We start from the raw sequence: 23,589 nt of genomic DNA, 5'->3' as shown, positions 1-23,589 counted from the left end.
GTCTTCCTTGCTTACAACGGAGCATGGCTAAATTTTGCTCTGCCCTTAAAGTCAACATGAAACAGCTCCCCAGATAGTCCCACAATGAATGTTATCTGCAGACTGTGGTATTTTGGGGAAAGGGAAAATGAGACAAAATATACAAGTACAGTTTTCTTCCTTTCCAAAAACTATCTTTTTGTGGTGCTGGTTTCTAATGCATGCATTCCAGGTTTTCTCAAGCTAGTGCCACAACTGAGAGGTGATACATAACCAAGAAGATCATCTTCCTCTAAAAATACACCCTGCCACTTGAATACTGCCTACTTCTGGAAAAGAAAAGACTGAAAGGTCTTAAGGTGGCTACACAGAGCATTCTGATTTCAGAGGGACTGTCTGAGTTCCCTAGGCTAGAAGAGTTCAAATTACAAAAATAATTGCTATCTGAATCATATAGTCAATGTCAAGGTGCAAAAAGCAGCACTGAAATATTTTCCTCCTTTTGATGTACTCACCAAACCTGCAATGGGGGTCGGTAGTCTATTGATCTTTTTTACCAATCCCGGCTTTATCGCATTCAGCAACCTGTTATGAGAAAGGGGTATTTTATGAGTGGTAAGTCACAAAATCCAAATTATCAAACACTTTCCCCCAGCACATAAGAATTTCAGCGTGACTGAAAAAAAAGAGCCTTCCCTTTTCTCCCTTCTGAAAACATACATGGATACCCTAATTCCATCATTGAAATGAAGATTAGAATGAATATTCACAGAACAGTAACTCAACAGTATTTATTTTAAATACTAAATTTATCTAGACCACAACAGTGACCTAGAGAGATTCTGAGTGAATTTTTACACATCAGCTAACCTTGCCTGTAGAGTAAGATCTTACAGGCAGATCATGCCTGGAAAAGTATGAGAGCAGAAACCCAGAAGGCATCCAGGTCTGGCAGCTTCTGCACTGCAGGAAAGTGAGAAAAGATGTACACTCTATGGGTGGCCTGTCTATTTTTTTTCATCTTAACTTGAAATTAAATGCCGTCCTTCCATATATCGTGTTGAATGGAGGGCCCCATAAATCAAAAATGAGAGAAGACAAATAAAAAGGGAGTCCATAAAGCCCCTGTCTCATAATGAAAACACCATTTGGCCAGTGGTACCACAGGACCATCAGTGTCCAAACACTAACAACCCCCCCAAAATGCAAGTTCCTCACCACCCATGAGCATGTGCTGACATGGCCCATTGTTAGAATATTCAAAAAAATGACCAAGCCTCTAAAAGTGGGGAATTTTAATTGTAAAATCCTGTTGCAACAAACACTATGTCTTCACCACCCTTCCCCCAAGAGAAAACCATAATGCCTTTTATCCAAAGAAAAATTCAACCAGTTCCATCCACTGAGAAGAAAATCATTAGGTCAAGACATGGACTTAAATTTCAAGATCTTTGAAGAGAAAAAATAATGTCTGCTTAAATTTGAAACTCTCTGAAAATTAGAACAGCTCTATGGAAGAGAGGAACCTTATTTTGGGCTGACATGATCTCCATCCAAGAGCAGACTTCTCTGGAAGCTTATTGTGGTGGTAAAATTATTCATATTTAATATTTGAGAGGTCTGGCTGAGAAGTTTATCCAGAAGGAAAGGATATTCCTTTGAACTAAAAGCTAACAGTCTGTGATGGTTTCCAGCTCCCCACTTCTGAATTATGATAACAGGCAGTGCGCCACTGCTCAAAGCTCCACCAAGAACCATCTCTCCGTAGTGGCACATTATTTGTTGCTTGGTTCCTTAGGACTGTGGCAGTTTGCAAGCTCATGAAGGCGCTCATCCCTCCTGGAGTGAGCATTGAAATGATCACTTTTCCTCACCTCTTCCCCTTTGGATCTCCCTGAAGCAATACATATGTTGGGTTTCTGCAATCACTTGGACAGAACAGCAGAGTGGGAGATGTTATTCTCAGTTTTCTATGATCATAGTTAGTAAAGTTTGTTCTACTTGTCCTAAATTGTACGCATGTTATTACATTCTTGAAGTTCCCACATTTCCAACACCATCATGTATTGGAAGTAGCATCAAAACCAATATGAATGATACTTTGGGGAGTTGGGGGTCTTTTTTTAACAGTCTTGAAGTTAAAAACTCCATAACCCAAGTTCATACAAACAACTGTACTATTTATCTTCTGCTTAAGGTAGAACAGGAATGTCCTAAAAACAAATGAATTCATATATTTCTATTTACAAAAAAATCACTTTTGCCCATTAGAGGAAGAGAATAGCAGTAAAAGAACTGCCTGTCTTCTAGAACCATTATTTTATTTCAGGTGGAAAAAAATTTACTTTTTCCCCCCAAAAAGATACTTTTTAACCTCACACAGCAGCAACTTTGTAAAACTACTATATTCAGTTCAGCTGCTACATCACGCAATTCAAGACAGCTTTTTTTTTTGCCAGAGGACTTCTTTCCAAATACTGTAGCTCTCTTGAGATTTCAATCCTCAGTCTGTCTGCTCTGTCTCAGGAAAAAAAGACTATATTAGCTAAAGCATCCCATTTTTTTTATTACTCAAATGTGAATGTGTCAGCACCATAACCAATATTGCAGGTGCGGATTAAAAGTCATAGGCACTGATAGAAGGCAAAATAACAAGTTCTTATTGGAAACCTCAAATGCCAAAACCCATTCTAAATAAATCTTCAAAATAGCTTGTACAGACTTCCCTGTGAAATATAGGAAAAGGATAAATGAGAGGAGGGAAAATAGTAGGGAACAAACAACATTTTAGGTCACCATTTGGAGGCTGAGAGAGAGGAAATGGAATGGGGCAAGATGAAAAACCCTGAGGAAGAAATTAAAATTATTATTAAAAAGTTTGTCTCCTGTTGGAAATGTTTCTAAGCAGCCTGGCACCAAACCCCCAGCACTTGCTTGCTGCAGAATATGTCAAAGGGAGATTTCTTCCAGAGCAGACTGACTGCTCCTGAATTATTGCCTCACCTAGAGCAACAATCCAGATGCCAAAATATTGAGAGGTTTAAGCTTGATCTGCTACCAAGCCGGTTGAAAAGTCATGCTATTTGTGCAGGGTCTCAACACACTGTGAGCCTTCACTCACACAGTCACTGTCCATCCCTGCTCCTCAAAAATCCGCTAACTACCCCTCCTCTGACATGCTATACACAAACTAAATTGTCTGTGCCAGTTTAGACTTTCATAGAGCACGTGTCTTGATATGTAAGGTTTTATCAGCTCTGGTAGGTTTCTGTTGAAATACTGGGCAAACAAAACCAATCACCATTTTGCATCGGGGACCTGGCAAAAGATCCTTGGCCATGGTCCAAGGGAAAGATTCTTCAGGTGAGGAAAACCACCAACGCACACCTTCTCCTAGAAGCAGGGAGGACAACTGCCTAAGAGTCCCACACTTTCATGCCCCACCAGCCCTAACCAAAGGACTTGGCTGCCCTGGGCCTCCTTTTGTCCCCAGCCATGTCCTAGTCTAAAGAGTTTTCAGGAGACAAAACCTGCAGCACATATCTTCTTCTGGCAGCCCCAACTGCATTTGCAGCTCCAGCCTGTGCCTTCTCCCCCAGTCCTAATTCTAATCCTAATCCTTGTCTCATTTTGAGTGATCCAAACAATCTCATCAAACACCCAAAAGACAATAACCCAAAACAGGATACAACTAAGAATTTTCAGGCTTCACCCAAAAAACCTGTCTCTACATACCCATGACCCTTCAAGCACTCTGTGGGGATTTCTGCCCACCACTGCTAGCATTTACATGTCTGTCCTAAGTCAGAACAATCCTCTGATCTTCTCAAAGTTCTCTTGTAATTTTCAGTCCAACATAAGAGTAATCAAGGTTGGAAAAGACCTCAAAGATCACCAAATCCAACTGTTAACCCAGCACTTCTGGGGATGGTAACTCGATCACTTTCCTTTCCTGGAAAAGCCTGTTCCACTGTCTTACAACCCTTTTGGTGAGAAAAGTTTTTCTAATATATGATCTGAATCTCCCCTGGAGCAACCAGACACTCATCCTCCCTTTCCCCTGTGCCAGCTGCTGGCTTGGACTGTCCAGTACCTACTTGTTGAATGAAGCACAGTAAGACACTGCATAGAAGCTAAAACTTTAGACCTGTCTTACCTTATAGAAACAAAAGGGCATGATGGAAAGTGGAAAGCTGCTCTAGTCCCACGCATAGGGAAGCTAGGTCACTTCCTTTCCCTGATAAAAAAGAGCTCTCATAGGTACAGGAAGAATCAATTGCTCTACTCCTGCTGTCCCCAAGGCTTGGCATTACAGGAGATAAGGTATCTCCACAGCTGGACAGACAAGCTGAAATCAGTGCTAGCCACTGTGTGACTAACTTATTAGACCTTCCTGAGGTTTTTTATCATGAGTTAAGAATTTGAAAGCCTTCTGGCAGGAAGAGAAGGCATTTCAGGCAACAGTTGATAAAAGATCTAATGAAAAACACCCATCAACTGCCCATGAAATTCTTGCAAGAAAGCCTCAGTTAAGAAAATGTTCGGAGGATGGCTGCCAAAACCCAGCCTCCAAAAAGACATTGATTCTAGGAGGAAATGGAATAGAAGCATTTGAAGAGAATAAACTTCAGAAATGGAGAAAAGAAAGGTTGAAGTGATGTTTGTTCACAGATCAATCCAGGCTAGAAGGAGAGGTATTCAACAGAGCTCCTTGCACAAGTAACAGATCATATTCCTAAAAAGAAAAGCTGACTAATGATCTGATCTAAAAGTAAAAGGGCATTTAATATTTGAGAATTCAGGAAATTCTATCCACAGTAAACCTTCACAGAGACATTTCTCTCTTCAAGTTAAGTTTTACAGACTTACATTCAAACAAGCAGCCTTTCAGCACATGATAATTATTAGCCTAGACAGCTTCAGAATCCACATACTTTTAACTCATGCTCTAGTGGCAGCTCCAAAATGCCCCCAAATATTTGAAAAGGACAGAAAAATCCACTACTAGTCTTAAAGATGAACTAATCACCTTGAAACAGTGAACAATGAAAACTCAAAATATTTTGTTGCAAAAGACATAGCTAAGAAGTTTCAAAATATAAACATGTTCCTGAGGTCACAAAAATATTTTTGGGAAAACATTCTTGAGTGATTGCTAATGATACCCCTGACATCATTTATTTAGAATCAGATGAACAAGGTGCTTTTTTAACGAGCAGGACAGAACTGACTTTGTCCTATAAAGGACTCAGAGTCCAGTCTAGTACATACAAAGTGAATAAAGATCTATGCAATTATGTAGTATTGAGAAAACAATATTCCAAACACAGGACTGCATGAATCTTGCTCTGCCAGAAACTAAAAATATGAACAAATCAGTGGTCTTGCAAACAGCTCAGGAAAGGCAACACGGAAGATTGTAACTTCACAAGCTGTTTATACAGAACCAACAATCACAAGGACTGATGATGGGAAGAGCATCTCATAAACCTATAAATTTACAATTCATGCTTAGTTTTTACACTGAGTAGCAATGGCCACAGATATGCTTTCTAAAACCACTAACTGTGTTTTCTTAAACATACACTATTGAAAAGCTAAAACTTCTCACAGGATTACCTTGCCTTGCATTTGAGCAACACTCCTTTTGAGTGGGTAAGTGCCACAGTCTCCTCCCCTGTCAATAACCAAACATCAGTGAAAAAGCTCTACTGTTTAGTCTGCCGAAATGCATTTTTTTAAAACATAAATACAAAGACAGGTCATTCTGTCTGTAGTCAAGCATGCCCCTCACTGGCTATTCCTCTCTTCTCATCATGGGCTTTGCATTAGGGTTTATGTTGGCCCCTCACCTAAACCATATTAATAAATAGCTCTTCATTATAAAACAGCAATAAAACTTACAGATTAAGGATTCTGTATTCATATAAAACTGTTTCAAATGTCCTCACATGAACCTAAATCTTAATGCTTAATGAGGCTTGGGGCCCATCTCTCAAACCTGGAGACATGCCAAATTCATGATGCTGATAATGTTTTGGCTTTACAGCACAGAGCCTGAAAATCACAGGAGAACACCTATTCCTTCTCACCTCAAAACATGGGTCACATTCAAACCTTCAAATATTCCTATGAAACTCAAATACCTTCTTAGTTTCCAAGAATAGGAAAGTCAAGTAAATTCTAATTAAGCATAAAGGCTGGGCATCCACTGACTTCTCCACTGTTCACTACACAGCCAAGTGCTGAACTGATGCCAGGCCATAACACTAACAGACAATTAGAATGACGTATCTGAAAAATCCTATAATCTACAAAGACTATTTATTTTCCCCTACCAGATGACATAAGTGACATTAATTTGCAAGAAGAACGACTGAAGCACCATGTATACAGCAAAGGCTGTTCTTCCTACCTCACGGTATCACTGACTCTGAGCACAGAAGTTTTATTATTCCACAGCACTACACTTGTACTGATCTGGCACATAGCCAGCCCTTGTAGAAAACTGCATTCATGTCAGCCCAAAGCTTGGTCAGATGTACTAGAACCAGGATGTACATCCAAAGAAATTGCTGTTTGAGTAAATGCTGCTCATTCATCATCAACAACATGAAGAACACAAGCTAAGGGGGTATTTTACTAATAGAAGAAAATCATTCTCATGAAAGAAAAAAATGATAGATTCCATTAAGTAATTGTTTTTCACAATCACTTTCAGTTTGCTCAGATTTATAGCCACTCTTCACATTTTCTTTAAATACTATTAAAATAATCTGCATGACTAATTTCTCGTCTTTGTTATTTAAAAGTAAAACCTAAAAACCTTCTTGTACTTTTTAAGAGCATTTATTTCAAGTGTGTGCAGCAGAAGAGAACTGTCTTTCCTATATATTGTCCTACAGGAGAAAAAGTGTAAAACTTTTTTTTTAGTTTACTGTACATATGCAATTTTACCAAGATTACTTAAAACAGTAAAACATATTTGTATCTTCTCTTTCAAAAAACAACAAAAAAGTTACAGAGTCAGTCATGGTTTCAAAGAATAAGCATAGTTTCTGCACATTTTACTAAGTTACTTAATGTGATGTACTAATAGATAAAATAGATGTTTCTGAAAAACAAAGAAGACCTTGGGAAGGTGCTCATAAATTGGTACCCAGAGCTGCAGAGGAAAGTGACATCCATCTTTAACCACATACAGTTATTCCCCTTTCACTTTTATATATGTATGCCATTACTTCTCAAGATATGCAGTGATATATTTGTTAGAACTTTGATACTTGAGAAAAATCAGATTTATTATGACTGCATGTACTGCTATAAATCGATTTTAAAACATACATAAACCAGACATGAAGCTAAACTGTTCTATGTACAGAACTCAAGGTATTATAATCATGACATTGTTGGGCTCTACTGCAAAACCAAATAATTTCTGCTAATATCCAACTGGATTCATTTTTAGTTCATTGTTTAAGGTCTTTTGCCCAGGATGCATATCCCAATTGTTGTTGTTATTCTTCTTTATGGTCTGGTCCTGTTCCTGACACTAGAATCTCATTACTGCTAATACCAGCTTTCAGGGTGACTGGATTCCTGGATTCCCTATAAAGCTTGGGAGAAAATATGATCCAAATTGCATGTCAGTTCTTAGAGATATACTGGGTATATATCCTGTTTGGATAATCATATCAAAGCAAGAAATTAACTCAGATTTTTGAAGTCTCACATCCCTACAGAGACCTCTTTAACAACCAAATGCCCAATGTGAAGGAAGGAATCCTGCAGTAGCAGAGCTCAACAAGGGGAGGTGGCCAGCAAGAAGGGCAAAAAAATTGAAAACACATTTGCAAGGACATTAGAGCAGTAACAGCTGGTCAAGGTTGCAGCAAGACATGCATTTTTTCTTCTTGTAATAATTGTTAAACTTATTAATGTCAATTGTTGCATGGTCAGAAATAAAAGCAACCTTGACTTCCTTACCTGCTGTTTTAAAAAACGCAACAGAACCATACAAACCAGCAGGGCAGACAGAGAGACAGGATATTCACTTTTTTTGGCAGTCAACCTGTATTCAGATGCCTGAATCCATAGAATTGGAGCACATAAGCATTGCAACAACCAGATCGAATTTATTTCTGATTAATTTTCTAGCTTCTTATGATATCTGGGTCAAACCTAAACATTAAGGCTATGTAACAAGGAAGAAAAAAAACCAAAAACCATGAACATGTGCTGGAGCAGCAATAGGGGATTTCCAGTGATATTTCCTGCTACTGGTGTTGTATTCCTGTATCATATAGCTTTCAGCTGTGACCCCAGGAAGGCACATTTGCCCACCCATGCAGAAACTCTTCAGTCTTTTCATACGAGAGTTTAATTCACAAAGCATGAACAGAGCAAGAACTGCCTCTGCCTATATAGCTATTATATCCCCGCTGAAATCACCATCTGCACTGATGTCAGACAGCTATGCTAAAGAAAACATGAACTCATTTCAGACAAACAGAAGTCGTAGTCACTGCCTTCTCAGCACAGCTGGGTGAACAATTAGAGTCACCACTGTCTGAACAACTGCACAAGTGGGCTTTTGAACAGCCAGAAAGAAGAAAGGGCTTGTGCTGCTCTCATCTGTCGACTTGTTGCTTTATGGCATCCTGCATTGTTTAAATATGCCCCTCAGCTCCTCAGCTGAGCGTGTCAAGCTATAAAGTTTGTACTGAGGCCAGATTGAAATGCCAGCCACAGCACAAACACTACCAGAGAGACAGGTGCAAGGTTTGTGGGTTCCTGTGGCAAGCACACACATCTGGACTGCTCTACCAGTCATGATGGTGCTCCACAACACAGTCATCCCAAGAGCCTGAGCTCTTGGCATTGCACAGTTGCATTCATTTTCACTTATTAAAATATGTGGATTGTTGCTAGATGTGAATGAATCATTTATAACCAGTGTAGTGATGTCTGCTTGTGTCTGTAGGCTGTCTAGGACATTGAAATTGGGATCAAGTGGAGGCGGGCCTGGCATTCCTGTGTATAAGGGTCAAACATTCCTGCTACAGACAGAGACAGAGATTCCCCTGCATCCTTTTGCACAGAACAGTCTCTTTGGGTAGTGGGCTCTGGCACGGTAACTTCCCTGTTCCCTTCTGCAAAACACCTGCAGAAGTCAGAAGGTAGCTTGAGATATGTTTGGGACATTCAAGGCATGCTGACTGTGTCCCCACTCCTGACAGCAGTTTCCAGTCCTCTAGCTTCCTGGATCCCTCAGAGCCCAAGCTTGCTCTCAGTCTTCCTCACAAAAGGTGAGGAAAACCCTGAAACAGTCATGTGGAAGTTGAGCACAGCTATTCCACACTCACGTGGACATCACCCACACAGCTGTCTGGCTGTGAGTTGCCAGTTAATGCCACCTGCAGTGAGTAGTGTTCTGGGGATAAAAAAAGAGAGTAAGTCTGCTTTTCTCTAGAACTTCAACAAATCAGAAAAAACCTGATCAAAAGCAATGAGTTCTTCCATCTTCAGAAACTAAGACAGCTATAATTTATTTCTTGTCTTATGAAGTTGTCAGAGACTGAGACCAGGTTTTCACCTACTTGTTGAGGTCAGCTGCAATGAAAGCACAACAGACTGGAAGGGGGTTAAGAGAAAGCTTATGTACCACTACATTTTTTTCATTAGGTACCCTGGTAGGTTTCTGATAAGTCACAAAAAACCTGTCTAGAAAGACAATATTGCTTGTGGCAGCTTTACAGTGCTTCTTCACTGAGCAACAGATAAAAAATTAACTATCAGTGCTTCACTTTACAAAGTACTTTTTGAAGTTACTCTAAAAGTTCTCAGTGTTAGACCCAAAAATTTCTGTTGAGTTCTCTATTTTACAGTGGACTTGGAACCAGTGAGGAGTACACTTCTACTGCTAGTGCTATGGTTTGTTTGTCATCAAGAAACCAAATTTGAAATTCAATTTGGTGGCTTTCTCGTTAATGCTCTCTAGCCTAATAGAGTTCTACGCACTAGCTACAGCTTGCTAACCAAGAGCAGGATGCAATACAAACATCATGGCTTTTAAGATGTGAGGCTGAGGAAACAGATTCCTTTGGGCTGATTTGCACTGATCCACAAGTGGTAAATAAGGACAAGCACTTTTCCCAATATCACATAACAATTATGTAGTATAACCAAGTGCTGTCCCTTGACCTGGTTATTACTGGAACTCACAGCCTTCTAATAAATACATATTTATTAGTCTCATTAGCAAAACATTACTTAGTTAAGCCTTCCATCTTAAAGATTTACAGCTTTTTAATCAGACTACCTCTGCTTACTTGCAGATAAGATTACCATCTAATCTTGAAATACACAGCCCTTGCTTTTCATGCAACACAATTCAGCCTTAACATTTAAAGAGCACTGTGAAGTGATTCAGCACACAGCACTTCCCTCCAGCACACACAGGAGAGAGATCTTGTGTGAAAGGTAGCCATTAAATACAAAGAGGGTATGCTCCTTCTGAGTTACACAACTTTTGATCAACAATAACAACTACTTCCCTCCTCCCAAAGCCACTCCTCAGTAAAGACATGCAACTACAACCAAAATAGATCACATCATTTCCTGTATATTTTTTTACCTTTTAAAGCTAAAGTTCAAGCTGTCTGATTAATGACACCAGTGAGACATCTAACAGTATTTACACAAGTAGGTTTCGGATCTATGGTAAGCTACCTAGAGCTAAGTTACAGGATATTAGCTCAGCTCTACTGCTGAAAACAGCTTCCAAGTTCCAGTATTTGGAGAAGTATAAAACTTAATCCATAGCTGCAATTGTCCAGCTACACATCTTAGGAGATCTCCTTTATAAGTATGGATTCAGTTCTGCACAAGCTTCATCATTCGGGTGTGCAAAGACAGCTTTTATCAACTTCAGAGACAATCCTGCGTATCCAGGGAAAGGAATTGGTCCATATAGGTTATTCAGATCAGCAGATTCTCCCAAATGCCTGACAATCTGATTTTCAAAGGACTAGGGGCCTTAGGGCACATTTCCAAATTGCTCTTAGAAATCACCAGCTTTGGCATGTAAACCTATAGCAAGGTTTTGGAAGACTCTTCGTAAAAACTAGACACTAGAACTATAGAGAGAAACATGCAAAAACTAACTGGTGTCTCTCATCCAAAAATTACAAAATACGTCATTGAAACACACCTTTAGGCAAAATTTAGAGGATGCTTAACCTTTCCAGAAACTATTAAAGCAGCTGTGTAGTGATGGTATTCAGATGGCTAACTCCTGACAGCATTCAGACTTGGAGTTGGTCCAGAACGCCTCATTGTAGCAGAGACATCCACAGGCAGGTGTGGAACACCGTTTGCCAATCTGTGGTTAACAACATTAAATAAAAGGAAACCAAAAAACAAACATAATTTTTTTTTTTTTTTACATAACTCAGCTAAGGAGCTGGGGTGGAGTGAGGGAAGCACTTTGTAAAACCTGTTTTCTTTAAGCCACATTTCAACCCTCACCATAACAATAGCTTTGGCACTGAAATGATGCTGCAGTGAAATACCACCATGCACGATGTCAAAACTCTCAAAAGGAAATCAACAATAGGACATACTAGCTAAGGTTGTTTTCTACTTTGTCAAGATTGTATTCAAGGCTCAAAACTGTAAGCATTACTTACTCACACAGAAGAATGCCGTTTTCTAATCCGGAACGAAAATCTTTCTCACCAAAACTTCTGCCCGTCACTTGCTGTAAAAGAGCAGAGGGAAACAAAAGGGTGAAATCCATTAGAAAGTGAACTTCACAGGTGCAATTCATAATAGTAAGTTAGAACATTTGCTGTGGAAGGAACTTTTGAGCTTTACAGGCCTTGTAAAGGACTAAATCATGTCCATTTCTCCTTCCCATTCCATCAAGATATTTAATGCATAGGACAAAGTATTTGCTCCAGCCAGTGGAATTTCAGATTATAAAAGAACTGTTTTCTAGCAGTAAAAACCAAAAATGACAAAACAAAAATTACAATTTAATATATCATAATATTTTAGAAGTTTTATTTTATAGTGCTTTGAATTTTGAAACTATTGCATTTAGACAAACTTTGTATTTTTCTTGCTTTTTTTGCACCACATTAAACATTTTGTACCAGCCTTGAGCTTTAGTCCTTAACTTATCGTCTTTATAGAATAAGCAAAGACAATTGAAAGCACTGGCATGAGTTATAGCCCTTCAGACACATGCCTCAATACTCTTGGTCATATTAAAAGATACTTCACAACAGCAATTCAGCCATGAGTGTTAAGAGAATACAAACTCAGTGCAAGATAAGGATCCCCCCAGGTACACTTGGACCAGGAGGTACACTTTGCCTCACAAGCTCTTAAGCCAGTCTGTGCTGCTTAGGGATGGACCATCAAGAAACCTTCCAGGAATCCCAATCTCACCCGAGGGTGCTGGATGCTACAAGCATGACTGAACCCCCATTTATGACTCACTACTGCCCTGACAATGTCTTGCCATTCATCCTCATAACATTCTCAACAGATTATATTCTCAGCTAAAAGTAAAGGATACTTTTTATTATCATCACAAAAGATATAAAAATAGTTACTATGTTTAGAAAGCACTGAACAGAAACAATACAAAGACAAAAAAAATTTTAATTGTCCTGCAGGAGGTCTTCTCTTTGCCCAGGCAAAACATTCACCGGATGCTTATAGAGTTCTCATGGCTTGTATCCAATCTTTCAGCAAGACTCTTGCTTTGGGTGTTGCTTCCACCATAGAGAGCAGTGACTTGGGGACACACCTGTCATTATGTCCCTGTTTTCTCCTTGCTGTTATATTCAGATATAAGACCCTTCCCCTCTTAGTTTCCTGTCATAAAGACAGCAATTTATAAAAACTGACAAGTTTGGCACCGTCCCACAGGATTAGCAAATGCATCAGTTTCAGAATTGCTGGTTATAGCTGTGCAGTCTTGGACAGAGAGCAACACTTTTTAAATTGAAATGCGAATGCAAAGCCTAAAATATAATCCTTCACTAAATTATACTGTTTTTTTCAATGTGAAAGAAGTTCTCCCATGCTCTGAAAAATGTATCATAAGGGCATCAGTGGACAATCATGTCTTATGTAAATGCATAAAGTAGAACAAGGCACCATGTTGCACTCATATCTATGAGAATATTCAAGAAAAATTATAGTCATCTTATTTCACTCCTCAACACCAAATTTCCCAGATATGGAGATCAGTCTTCTTATTCATTTGTTGATGACCCTCATTTAGCAGGGAGCAGTACTGAAACTGTTAGCACAATTCATGTAGGACTCTACCTGCCAGAAGCTGTCACATGAGTGTTGCTGTTATTACTGATGATGTAGGAAGGTTTCATACATAACTTCTGTCTGCACAAATAAAATCATGAAATACAGATGCACAGGCAGCACACGAATTTGTCCAGTGAGAGGTACAACACGCACTGACAGGAGGTGAGGAAAGACAGGAAGGTCCAGAACAGTGCATGTCTGTTTGAAAAGGAACTGGAAGTAAATGAGGCATGGCAAGGTTTATGCCTGCTCTAGATGATGCAGCTGCAGAGGGAAAACATTAATCACCTACAAGTCTCCTGATTTAGTCAATTAAAATGTAAAAACAGTTCAACAGAAGAAGGCTAGAAACTAAAAATAAGCACGAAGATGACATTATAAATGACAAAGATAAACCCAAAATGGGATGAGAGAAGCAAGAAACTGGATCCACCTTTTCCAGAGGAAATGAGAGCTCAGTCACTTGGCGTACTCACACACATTCACCTCCTTCTCTGCAGGGGCCACTTTGGGCCGTACCCTCATGAACAGCTACTGCAGGCCCACAGGCCAACCTGGTGCACATCGCTGAGATAACCTCTGCTCAGAGCAGGAGGAGACAAAGGGACTTCAAGCAAAAGGATTGGTGCTCTCATATTTGCACACAGAGAATCCCACACAGAAAAGTGCATACTTCACCCAAACTCCAGTAAAAATGAAAGCGTGTGCATTAGCCATCATATCACAAAAATGCCACAGGCATCACAGGACTGTGTTCATGTTAGTGATATAAGCAGTGGTCTGTTCTTACTAGATTATCTTCCATCTCAGGAAATAAAAGCCTCCCATTTGCTGGATGAAACTGTGAAAACACTGACACACAAGGACTAAAGGATAGCATTTGCAGTGCTTCTACTGAAGTTCACAGGAAAAAAGGAAATTGTTCAACTGCAACCAGGCACAGAAAACTGCAAAATGGAAGAAAAATTCTTTAGCCCATCAGCTTTCATAGTACAGAGAATCGGTGTTCAGAACTGACCCTGCACAAAAGTAGTCGTGAACAGATGCAAGACACTCTGTATCCTGGACTGCTGCCTCCAGGAAAGGAAAAAAGAAAAGTAACACCAAAACCCAAGATGTTAACTGAGAGAACATTTGAGACTCAGCCTTTCTTTGCAAGGCCAGGTTTCCAGACCTTTACATCTTACATACTTTGGAGAGAAAACTCCATCATCTTCTACCTTGCACTTGTCCTACCTCACTGTTACAGAGCAGCACACTTAGGCAGCGCAGGAGGAAGCCCGACAGATGGAAGAGTCCCCTATCCACCCTGCAATGGCAGCATACTGTGATTCCTGCAGTGACAGGGTGCCAAACTTAGAACAAGTACCTTAAAGACAAAACACAAACTGTACCTTGCTAATGATTAGTAGAATAGTCTCCCACTTCTTTAATAAGTTCTATAAAGCTGAGCAGAAAAAAACTGCCCGTCATACTGTAAATTAAAAATAGAGAATAGAAGCAAAACAGTATCATTTATTACTGTGTGATTCATTTATGTGAGAAGGCATTGTTTTTATTCATCATCTGGATGATATTTTCTTCTCTGTAAAAATCTACAAGTGTCACAACCAGGGCAATTATTTGGTTGCCGGGTGCATTTCTCAGTTTCCCTCTCACTTAACAACAGAAAATGAACTGCGAATGAGTAATAGAAGTTTTTCATGGCAACAACTTTAATACATATCTGCATACAGTAACACTTGGGATATATTGTGTTGCTGTTGATTAACTTTTGTTCTTTGCAGTTACACATGCTACAAAATTTATATCATTAAGGATGGCTGTCATCCAGCCACTAACCATTACCATATTGTACAACTTGATTTTCCCAAAGCTTCAGTTTACATTGTTTTCCTTGCATATTATATTGCTGCTGGTGCTTCCTGAGATGGAGCTTTCAAAGCCTCTTGTGTCAAAACAGCTTAGGGGCATGAAAAAGAAAAGGTGACAAATTAGTGAACAGATGCTGGCTTTAGGTGAAATTTATCTAGGCCAACAAGATATAAGTAGTTGAATAAACACTTGGTCATCAGGGATAACACACTGGAAACACTTAGTTTCGTTTTCTATGTGCACATCTGAAAATGCCATGTTATGCAGGGAAAAAATTAGAGACACAGCAAAAAGAGGTCTTTGTTTCTCATTACGCGTTTTTGAGAGCTTATGAAGCATGACAGTAAAGAGATGAAGATTTTCAAAGAGTTTTATAAGCTGTTCATTTCTCTGTACGTGAGTATGCTGCCTTTCCATTTTGTGAGACCATTATTTGCCCCTAAATAATTTTTTTTCTTAAATGAAAAAATCAGGCCCTGCTACTTCACTAGGAAGATAGAAAAGTAAGGCCTAAACTCTAATAATCAAGTATGCATATAGAAAGCATTGGATTGTACAAGCAACAGGAAACACAAACCACCAGAAGAAGCATGACAGCTTTTAGGGCATCAGGATTTGGTCCCTCTAGGGTAATTAATTCCTACTTCCCTGTTTCTGAGTTATAATCTGAGCTAATAAGATGAATACACAAGTTAAATTCTATTTTCATATAGCATAGGCAAGAGATTTCTGAACTAAACAACTCTGATCAGGGTCAGGGTTAAAGCCAGCTTCACCTTTGCAGCCCAGAATTGCACCATGTTGCTATGACAGTGCAGTGACAGAGCCTGGAGACTCTTCACTGGCTCCTGGCTTGGCCACTATCGATCATGCAATGTCTCTGTCTGCAAAAGTGGACACAACACATCATCTAGGCATGAGTTCCCTCTCTCTTATGTCACAGGGACATTTAAATCGCTAAAATCATGGCAATGTAAGCCAGTCCCAAATGGATTTATTACAAATACTAGGAGGCTAGTTCATTTAGTACAGAGAAACTGAAAGATTGTAAGAATGGAATTTTCCATGGGCAATAACCACTGGTCTAATATACCTGTCTTATGGGGAAGCTGAATGATGACAAGCACTCTGCTCAAGGCCTTCCAAGGCTTTACAGTATTGAGATAATGTACTACTGAAATCAGTAAAAGAACAAAAAAATATCTGTAGTGTTTTCTATTCTACTATTCTATTCTATTTCTAATTCTATTCTCAGGGACAAAACCAGCATGAGTTCAGAGAACTAATGTGATGAATGAATCACCTGAAATTCTGTGACACACAACTTGAAAATTTAAAGAATATATGGGAGAATGAGGGGAGATTTCACACTTGGGTAGAAAGACTGATCTTCAAAGAAAGCACTTAACATTATTTTTAGGTCTTCCACTTCCTGGTCACTTAAGGTTAACTGCAAATTTAAATTTTGCAAATTTAACTACCTGTTCTGAAGTCCTTTTTTTTCTTTTTCTCTGACTATTCACCCTTGTATTATTCTTTAATGAGACAAAAAGCTGACTCTCTCTTTTGTACTTCATATAAACTTCACTTTTTCTATCAGCAGTAAAATAAAATATCATATTTTCCCCCCATTTGCTTTAAATTCCCTTCTGCAACACTGCTGATCAGGTCTGCTGACAGTTTGGTGCCAACATATAGCATGGAAAAAACATATCCACTGATACAAACACACTCCCACACTTTGGTGGGCTGAATTCTAATTCCTCACTAAAGGAATAATTGATTTACTAAGGGATGCTAGTCACTGCCTTTTGCTTTCCATGAAGAGAGCAACAACTAAAAAACCACAACAGCTGTTTTTTTTCTGATCCTTTGCATAGATTAATGAGGACATGATCCTATAAATGGACACCTATATTTAAAGAGTAGACTAAACTGGCTCAGTTAGTTCTTAGTCTAGGAGGCATGACAACAGAAATACTGAAAGAGTAGTACATACCACCCCCAGCAGCAGCTATTACCCTACCCAAGGCTTTAAAACTAAGTCTGGGAAGATTTTGCTTTATCCTGCCCACCACCAGAGCTTTCCACACTGAAATTCTGCATTGCTAACAGCAGTATTAAACATGCAGGGTTGCCATACGTTGCTTGGATTTATGATCTTGCAGAGCCGTGTGCATTTCTGCCAGGACATCTGGTAGTATAATCCTGTTTGCCTGGCAAGCTGCTAAGGAGTGTTAAAATTTAATGATAGAGTAAAATCAGCTTCCTTTTCATCTCCTCTCCCTAATGCTGTTTGTATACATTTCCAGGTGCATTGCCAGATATTGCAGCCTTCCCTTTGGGATGGGGTGGGGCAGAAAACATTTCAGTCGAGGTTGAATATTTTGTGAGGAAAGAGCAAAGAGCAGGAAGGGAACTTAAAAGCAACTTCTGCCAGTTTTCTCTTGGCTGCAGCACATGCCCTGAAAGCTTCACCTAGCATCAGGTCATCTGTTACATTTCATTTGTACTTGACAGTCAGTAGATTGGTATTGCATTGTTGTTTTATGGGTTCTTATCTCTGGTGTTATCAAAATTAGATTCCAGACGACAGACATGACAGACCTTCCTAGGGTGTTTTTAATCAATAGTTCAATTTAGGGTTCTTCTTATTGAACAAAAAAATAAATCAATCCCTTATTTCCTATACTGTGTATCCATGATCCCTTTGTAAGTTTTAATGGGAATTAAAGAAGGAGAGAATTGTAGGTTTTTGCCACAGATTTATCAGTAAAATGTTCATCCTACTTCTTGAGCGTGGAGAAGGAAGATGAAGCACTATTTCAGTAAAATAACCTGTATTTGATGGAAGATACATCTTACCATAATGATACATTCTTTAGCTGTTTGCTCTTTTCTGTAAAAACAAGACTCCATGCAGATGGTCAGAGGAGCAGAGATGAGAGGAGCACGTATGATGTGAAGTCAGCAGGGACAGGAGAGGAGAAGACAAGCATGCACCTCCTCAGTCCAAGGCCCTCATTTAATCCAGTCCTGTCTGTCTGGAGAGTCTGGCCTTACTCTCTAAACTGCCTGGAGGGAGCTCCCTGCTCAGCTGTCCCTTTAACTCCTGCATAACCTATCCTGCTTCGGGGTGAGCCAGCACACAGCGGCAGCTCCCACACCTTTGAAGAGGAGCAGATGACTAGTATTTACTACCATAAACACTAGTATTTACTATCATAAACACCCTTTCCCACTTTCTTACCCAACCAGGCTAAATAAGCAGTCTGCTCACTGACAAATAAAGGGCTAATTAAAGTTATCATGAATTTGGTTTTTGTGTGGTTCCCCAGGGCTTTCAACAGGCAGACAAGCATTCACACTGCTTTTTACTGCACCTCTTCAGTTACATATGGAAAGAAAAGTGTATACAGGGAACTAGTCTCAAAAGCAGAAACTATTGCTTCAGCTCTTATTTTTTTCCCTAACTAATCCTTCTTGAAGCTGGAATCAGTACTGATGGAGGGATATTACTCAAGCTCTGGCTACTGAACACCAATACCTGTTTGCCTCACATTTTATGACCAAGTCAAAGATGTTTTTTAGCAAAGGACAGAAAAGGGAGAAATTTTTTCCTTTGTCTCAGGTTGATTACACTAGCAACTGAGCAGCAGAACAGGAAATCTGGTTTCTGGCCATCTCTAACAGAGCAAAGAATTAAAGCAGACGTTTTCTTATCCTTTGACTCCTCTGTCAAGGTCTAGTATCCCATCTTCTGGAAAAACCGCTCCTCCAAGATTTATGCTATGGTGTATCATCTATATGTTGAAACTGAAGCATCTGCTAATAATACCCTTCCTTTTCTCTCCTCCAGCTTTAGAAAGTTCAGACAGTTCTGAATCAGAAGTGTTTACAGCTCTGTCAGTTACAGCTGCAGAGGCAGAGCAAAACACAACATAGGCAGCAGACTCCTCACTGAACTCAACATCTTGTCTCACCCTCAAAGCAATGAAGAGATCAACAGCTCTGTAGGAGATGATAGGATCACTGCAGTATCTAGATTTGCTAATCCCCACTTTACACTGCTTTAACCTATTTTACATTAATCGCTGCATTTATATTTTACGAGACCACTGCACTACTTCTTGGACAAGCAGTTTTTGACACCAGTGTGTTTCTTTCTGCCAGGAATGCGCATCTTGGCAGAAAACTTTAAAACTGCACACACTTAAAGCTGCACAGAGACAGGAATACAGACATATGAGATGCTCCAAGTTAGAGAGGCCCAGCATTAGAAGCTCTTCAACCTGTCATTAACCACTGTCAGAGATACTACCAAAGCTCAGTGCTTTTACTGAGATTTTGCAATGAAAAACGTCTGGTAGGAGACACCAGCTTCCCTTTTTGAAGAAATTAAGTGTTCACTTGAGTAAAACATTAATAAATTTAACCAAGTATTTAAAGATGACACTCAGTGTCTTAGGTCTCAGTGAAGCCTCTGAAATGCCAATGATAAGCATCAGTAAGCACCAAGTCTACCTTGAATCTTTTAAATTTAATACCATCAAGTAGTTTCAAGGCAAGTCCACATGTAAAGTGTCCCATTTACAGTCTGTGCAATTTAAATATATATATATCTATCTCTCTATATATAAAAGTATAGCTCAGCAAGGCATTTAAGACTGGATTTTCCAGACAGTAAGCCTGGAAGCCCAGAGCAAAGAAAGCAGGAAACTGTCCATGGGGAATAGAGACGTGTCATACAGACACTGCTGAAAGGCGTAATTCTATCTGCTATCAATACAACTCTGCAAAACTTTGCTCCTTTCAAATAAAAGGGAAAGAGGTAAACCACAATGCTTTTGAGAACACTATCTGAGCTTCTTGGATGTTTCTTCTGTACTCTGGGTCCTCCCTTGGCACATTCTCCAGCAGGAACAGGGCTGCGTGCCATGGTTTCGCAGTCACTTGCAAACAAACCGCAGAATTACCAGCAGGTAGTTCTAAACAGGAAAAGCAGTGCATTTCCAAAATCACAGACTGAAGAAAAATGATCCACTTTCCTGCAGAAAGGAGGCTAACCTTAATTCATATATACTTTTGAGACCTTTATTAATAACTCTTTGGAAGTAGATCTCCTTTGTCCCTGCCTCTGTAGAGACAGAGTTAAGGAAAAGCATTCCCACTCTGAATGCTTTTCCAGCTAATGCTAATGCTTTTCCAGTTTTTAAACAACATTTGGCTACCAAGCATGGATAAAACTAGACTCAAAAGAATGTAGGAGGGCACACAGTCGGGACAGCTGATCCCAACTGGCCCAAGGGATATTCCATACCATATGGATCATGCTCAGCAACAGAACCAAAGGGAAGGTTGGTGGGGAAGCTGCCTCTGGGGAACTGGCTGGGCATTGGCAGGTAGTTGGTGGGAATTTTTTTCTATTGCAACACTTGCCATTTTATTTATCACTCTTTGTTATTTTCCTATTCATTACAATGTAGGATTATTTTATTTCAATTATTAAACTATTCTTATCTCAGCCCACGAGTTTTGTCACTTCTACCTTTCCAGTTCTCTTCCCCTCATCTTCCTGGAGGGAAGGAGTGAGTGAGCAGCTGTGTGGTGCTTAGTTGCCAGCTGGTATTAAAATACAACATAGCCACAAAAAGAGCGCTGCCATAAGCGAATAAAATCACCAGAAACTAAATAGGAAGGTATGGCAAAAGAGAACAACTATTTCTCTCTAAATTATGATGGCATTACAAGAAAACAGAAAACCCACTGCAGCTTCTATTGGAATAAACTGGTTTTCTGTTCTCCCCAACTCTTCTCCATGGCTCCTTTGACCCAGATCCTGAAGGACAGGGCAATAGCCCTGCAAAAGGGAATAGTGACTGCCATTAATGCTCCAGACAAGAGGAGCACTGCAGAATGTCTAGAATCAACTTATGTCTTAGAGCACATGGACATGAGATGTTGGTAGATTGGACTGCATATAAATAGAAAAGGAAGTACTTCTGTAGGATTTCAAAACACAGCTTACTCTTAAAAAGACACTTCCAAGAGCCATCAGCGTCTTGAGCAGAGCTAAGAACCTCTATTTATTTCTCTGTCCTCCTCCTCCTTTTCCCAAAAATTACAATTTTCCCCAATTAAAGAATGTTTAGACCTATCTTTCAACAGATTTCTCCCACAGGAGGCTAGGGATCTTGCAGTGCATTATGAGTACTAAATTGAAAGCCATTTTTCAATCATCTGATTTAGCTGGACTAGGGCAGTTACAAATAACAGTAATAATAACCAGTAAGAGTTTTCTGCTAAATGTCATTCAGAAATCAATACTGTTTTCCCCTGCAATGGTAAACATGCCATTCACAGATCCCGAGCATCAAATCAAGACCTATTTACAAGGTTGCCCCCGAGACAAAACCCAGCAATGTTACGTGGGGTAAGTTGCTCTTCTCTCCCCTGCTGCTGCAGATACAGGAAGCCTTTGTTTGGAGGACACAGAAAGCAGAGGGAGAAGGGGAGGAGGATGGATGATGCATACAACAATAATAAACACTGCTCTTTTCTGCTACTAGAGCACCTGCTGCCTCCATCAGTTCAGGCTCATCCATTATGCAGCACACCAGTCCTGACAGTTCCAGAAGCTCTGAAGACATGACAAACCTGACCAGGAAGCAAGACACAGAACGAGCACCTCTCATTATCAGATCAATGAGCCGCACTGGCGCTCATTCTCTGCCCTGTTAATTGTTGGGTGAAACAAATACTAGGAGTAATTAGATTAAGAGTCTTGTTCAAATAAAGTCAGAGCAATAAAAAAAATTTTCCTTTTACAAAATTTAACAATTTAGTTTTGTAGAAAATAAATTCCTGAAGGAAAAAAGAAACCCCTGACAATTATTTTAACTACTGTCACTTTTATTTTTACTCATAATGGATATCATGTAAGGTCTGAAATGGATTGAAAGGAATGTAATTATTTCAACATAATGCTTTAATAGTAGAAGAGGCTATTAAAAATATGCTTAACATTTCCAATCTAAACAATAAGAACTGCTAGTTTCAAAACATTTGCTGTGTTTCTACAATTCCAAGAAATCTTTTCAGTCGGCCACTTCCCTGACAGAATCAGACCTGTCCCAAGGACACTTTCACTCGTTCTTACCAATCCAGAGTACTCCACTCATGCCGAGAGGGCAGCTCAAATGCCACATTAAGCATGATGCACTGGCAGGAATCTACATTGAAAAGCATATTTAAATATCATCAGAGTTGGATCGCAAAGCACTTTTAAGAATCAGTGAATTTACAGATTCAGATATCAAAATGAGAGGAAAAGGCATGATTGACTGAAGTCCTTTATCAGCACATTAGTTTTCCATGTACCTCCTGACACTCATGTACACTCAGCAACCTCCTTCTAATTTAAAATAAAAAATCCACAGATCTTGAAACTCATCATTAATTAATGATACAACTATATAAAAAAGGGAAGTGTTTTCTTTAAGTTACTTTCCTAAATACACTGTTTTCAAATTTCAAATATTATTCAAATAGATTAAATTAAAGGCAAATAAATATCATCAACTTTCTGTTCCTTTTTAAAAGCATATAGTACTGACAATGTTCTGTAGCACTCTTCAGCAGCATTGTATGTGCAACCATGGACGAATACTGCTGTCACACAAATTGGAAAACTAACCAGAACTGTCAGAACAAGAATACCTGCCTAATCTACAAGCAAAATTATACACAACAAAAGGGGGGGAAAAAATCAAACAAACCCTACAATTTATTTAAATAATTCAGATATTCTGTGTATCAACCACAACACTCTTTTGAGAAGGCATTCACTTATAGGAATTGTATTTCTCTCCTGTTGTTTTTTAATGTGACAACGTATCTGCATGACAGCAGGAGCTTTGTTGTTGAGTTCACATGCTCAAACAGTTTTTCAATCCTGTCTGTCTGCAAGTGCACCAAAGCCATATTAAAACCTGGGATAACCCCTGCGATGTTTTAAAAGGGAAAGCTCAGGAAGAACCCAAAGCTTCTTTCTCTGGCTAAAATTAAAAGTGTCTCTTACAATCAGCTGATTTTATTAGGTGCAAATTCTAAACCTCTCATGCTAAATATTGCCCAGCTTAGGCTGGAAGAAGCAGTCACCTACAGCAAGCTACCAGGGACAGCTGTTTGATAACAACCTGTCATCTGGAATTAAGGGCAGGTGTTTAAGACTTCCCATGAGAGGGGGAAAAAGAAAGGGAAAAACACAAAAAAGAAACTGACACAGGTTTATTTGCTATGAAAGCATCATCGACACCTCTCTGAAATTTGGGCAGTTTCACCTTAACAATCAATCCAGTTTCTGAATGTTTGCTTATTTTTCACTCCATGACT

The 23,589-nt window shown here is 39.3% G+C and overlaps 1 protein-coding gene across 6 annotated transcripts in view; it reads right to left on the bottom strand.

The window, feature by feature from the left end:
- The window catches only part of LIMCH1 (LIM and calponin homology domains 1), a 172,636-nt gene that overhangs the window by 97,969 nt on the left and 51,078 nt on the right, over nt 1–23,589 (bottom strand). For 5 of the 6 annotated variants that reach the window (XM_086891154.1, XM_086891157.1, XM_086891159.1 and 2 more), the window contains exons 2-3: nt 11,670–11,740; nt 495–564 (exon numbers count right to left, since the gene is read on the bottom strand). In XM_086891154.1, coding sequence (XP_086747280.1) covers nt 495–564; nt 11,670–11,740 — 141 coding nt within the window. The remainder of the gene's footprint in view (nt 1–494; nt 565–11,669; nt 11,741–23,589) is intronic. The other variant, XM_086891155.1, reaches the window with a different exon arrangement.

Source organism: Cyanistes caeruleus, chromosome 5 (genome assembly GCF_971803275.1).
Source record: "Cyanistes caeruleus chromosome 5, bCyaCae1.hap1.1, whole genome shotgun sequence".
Taxonomy (NCBI): domain Eukaryota; kingdom Metazoa; phylum Chordata; class Aves; order Passeriformes; family Paridae; genus Cyanistes; species Cyanistes caeruleus.
The sequence above is the reverse complement of the archived record's forward strand: the minus strand, read 5'-3'. Positions and strand labels throughout refer to the sequence as shown.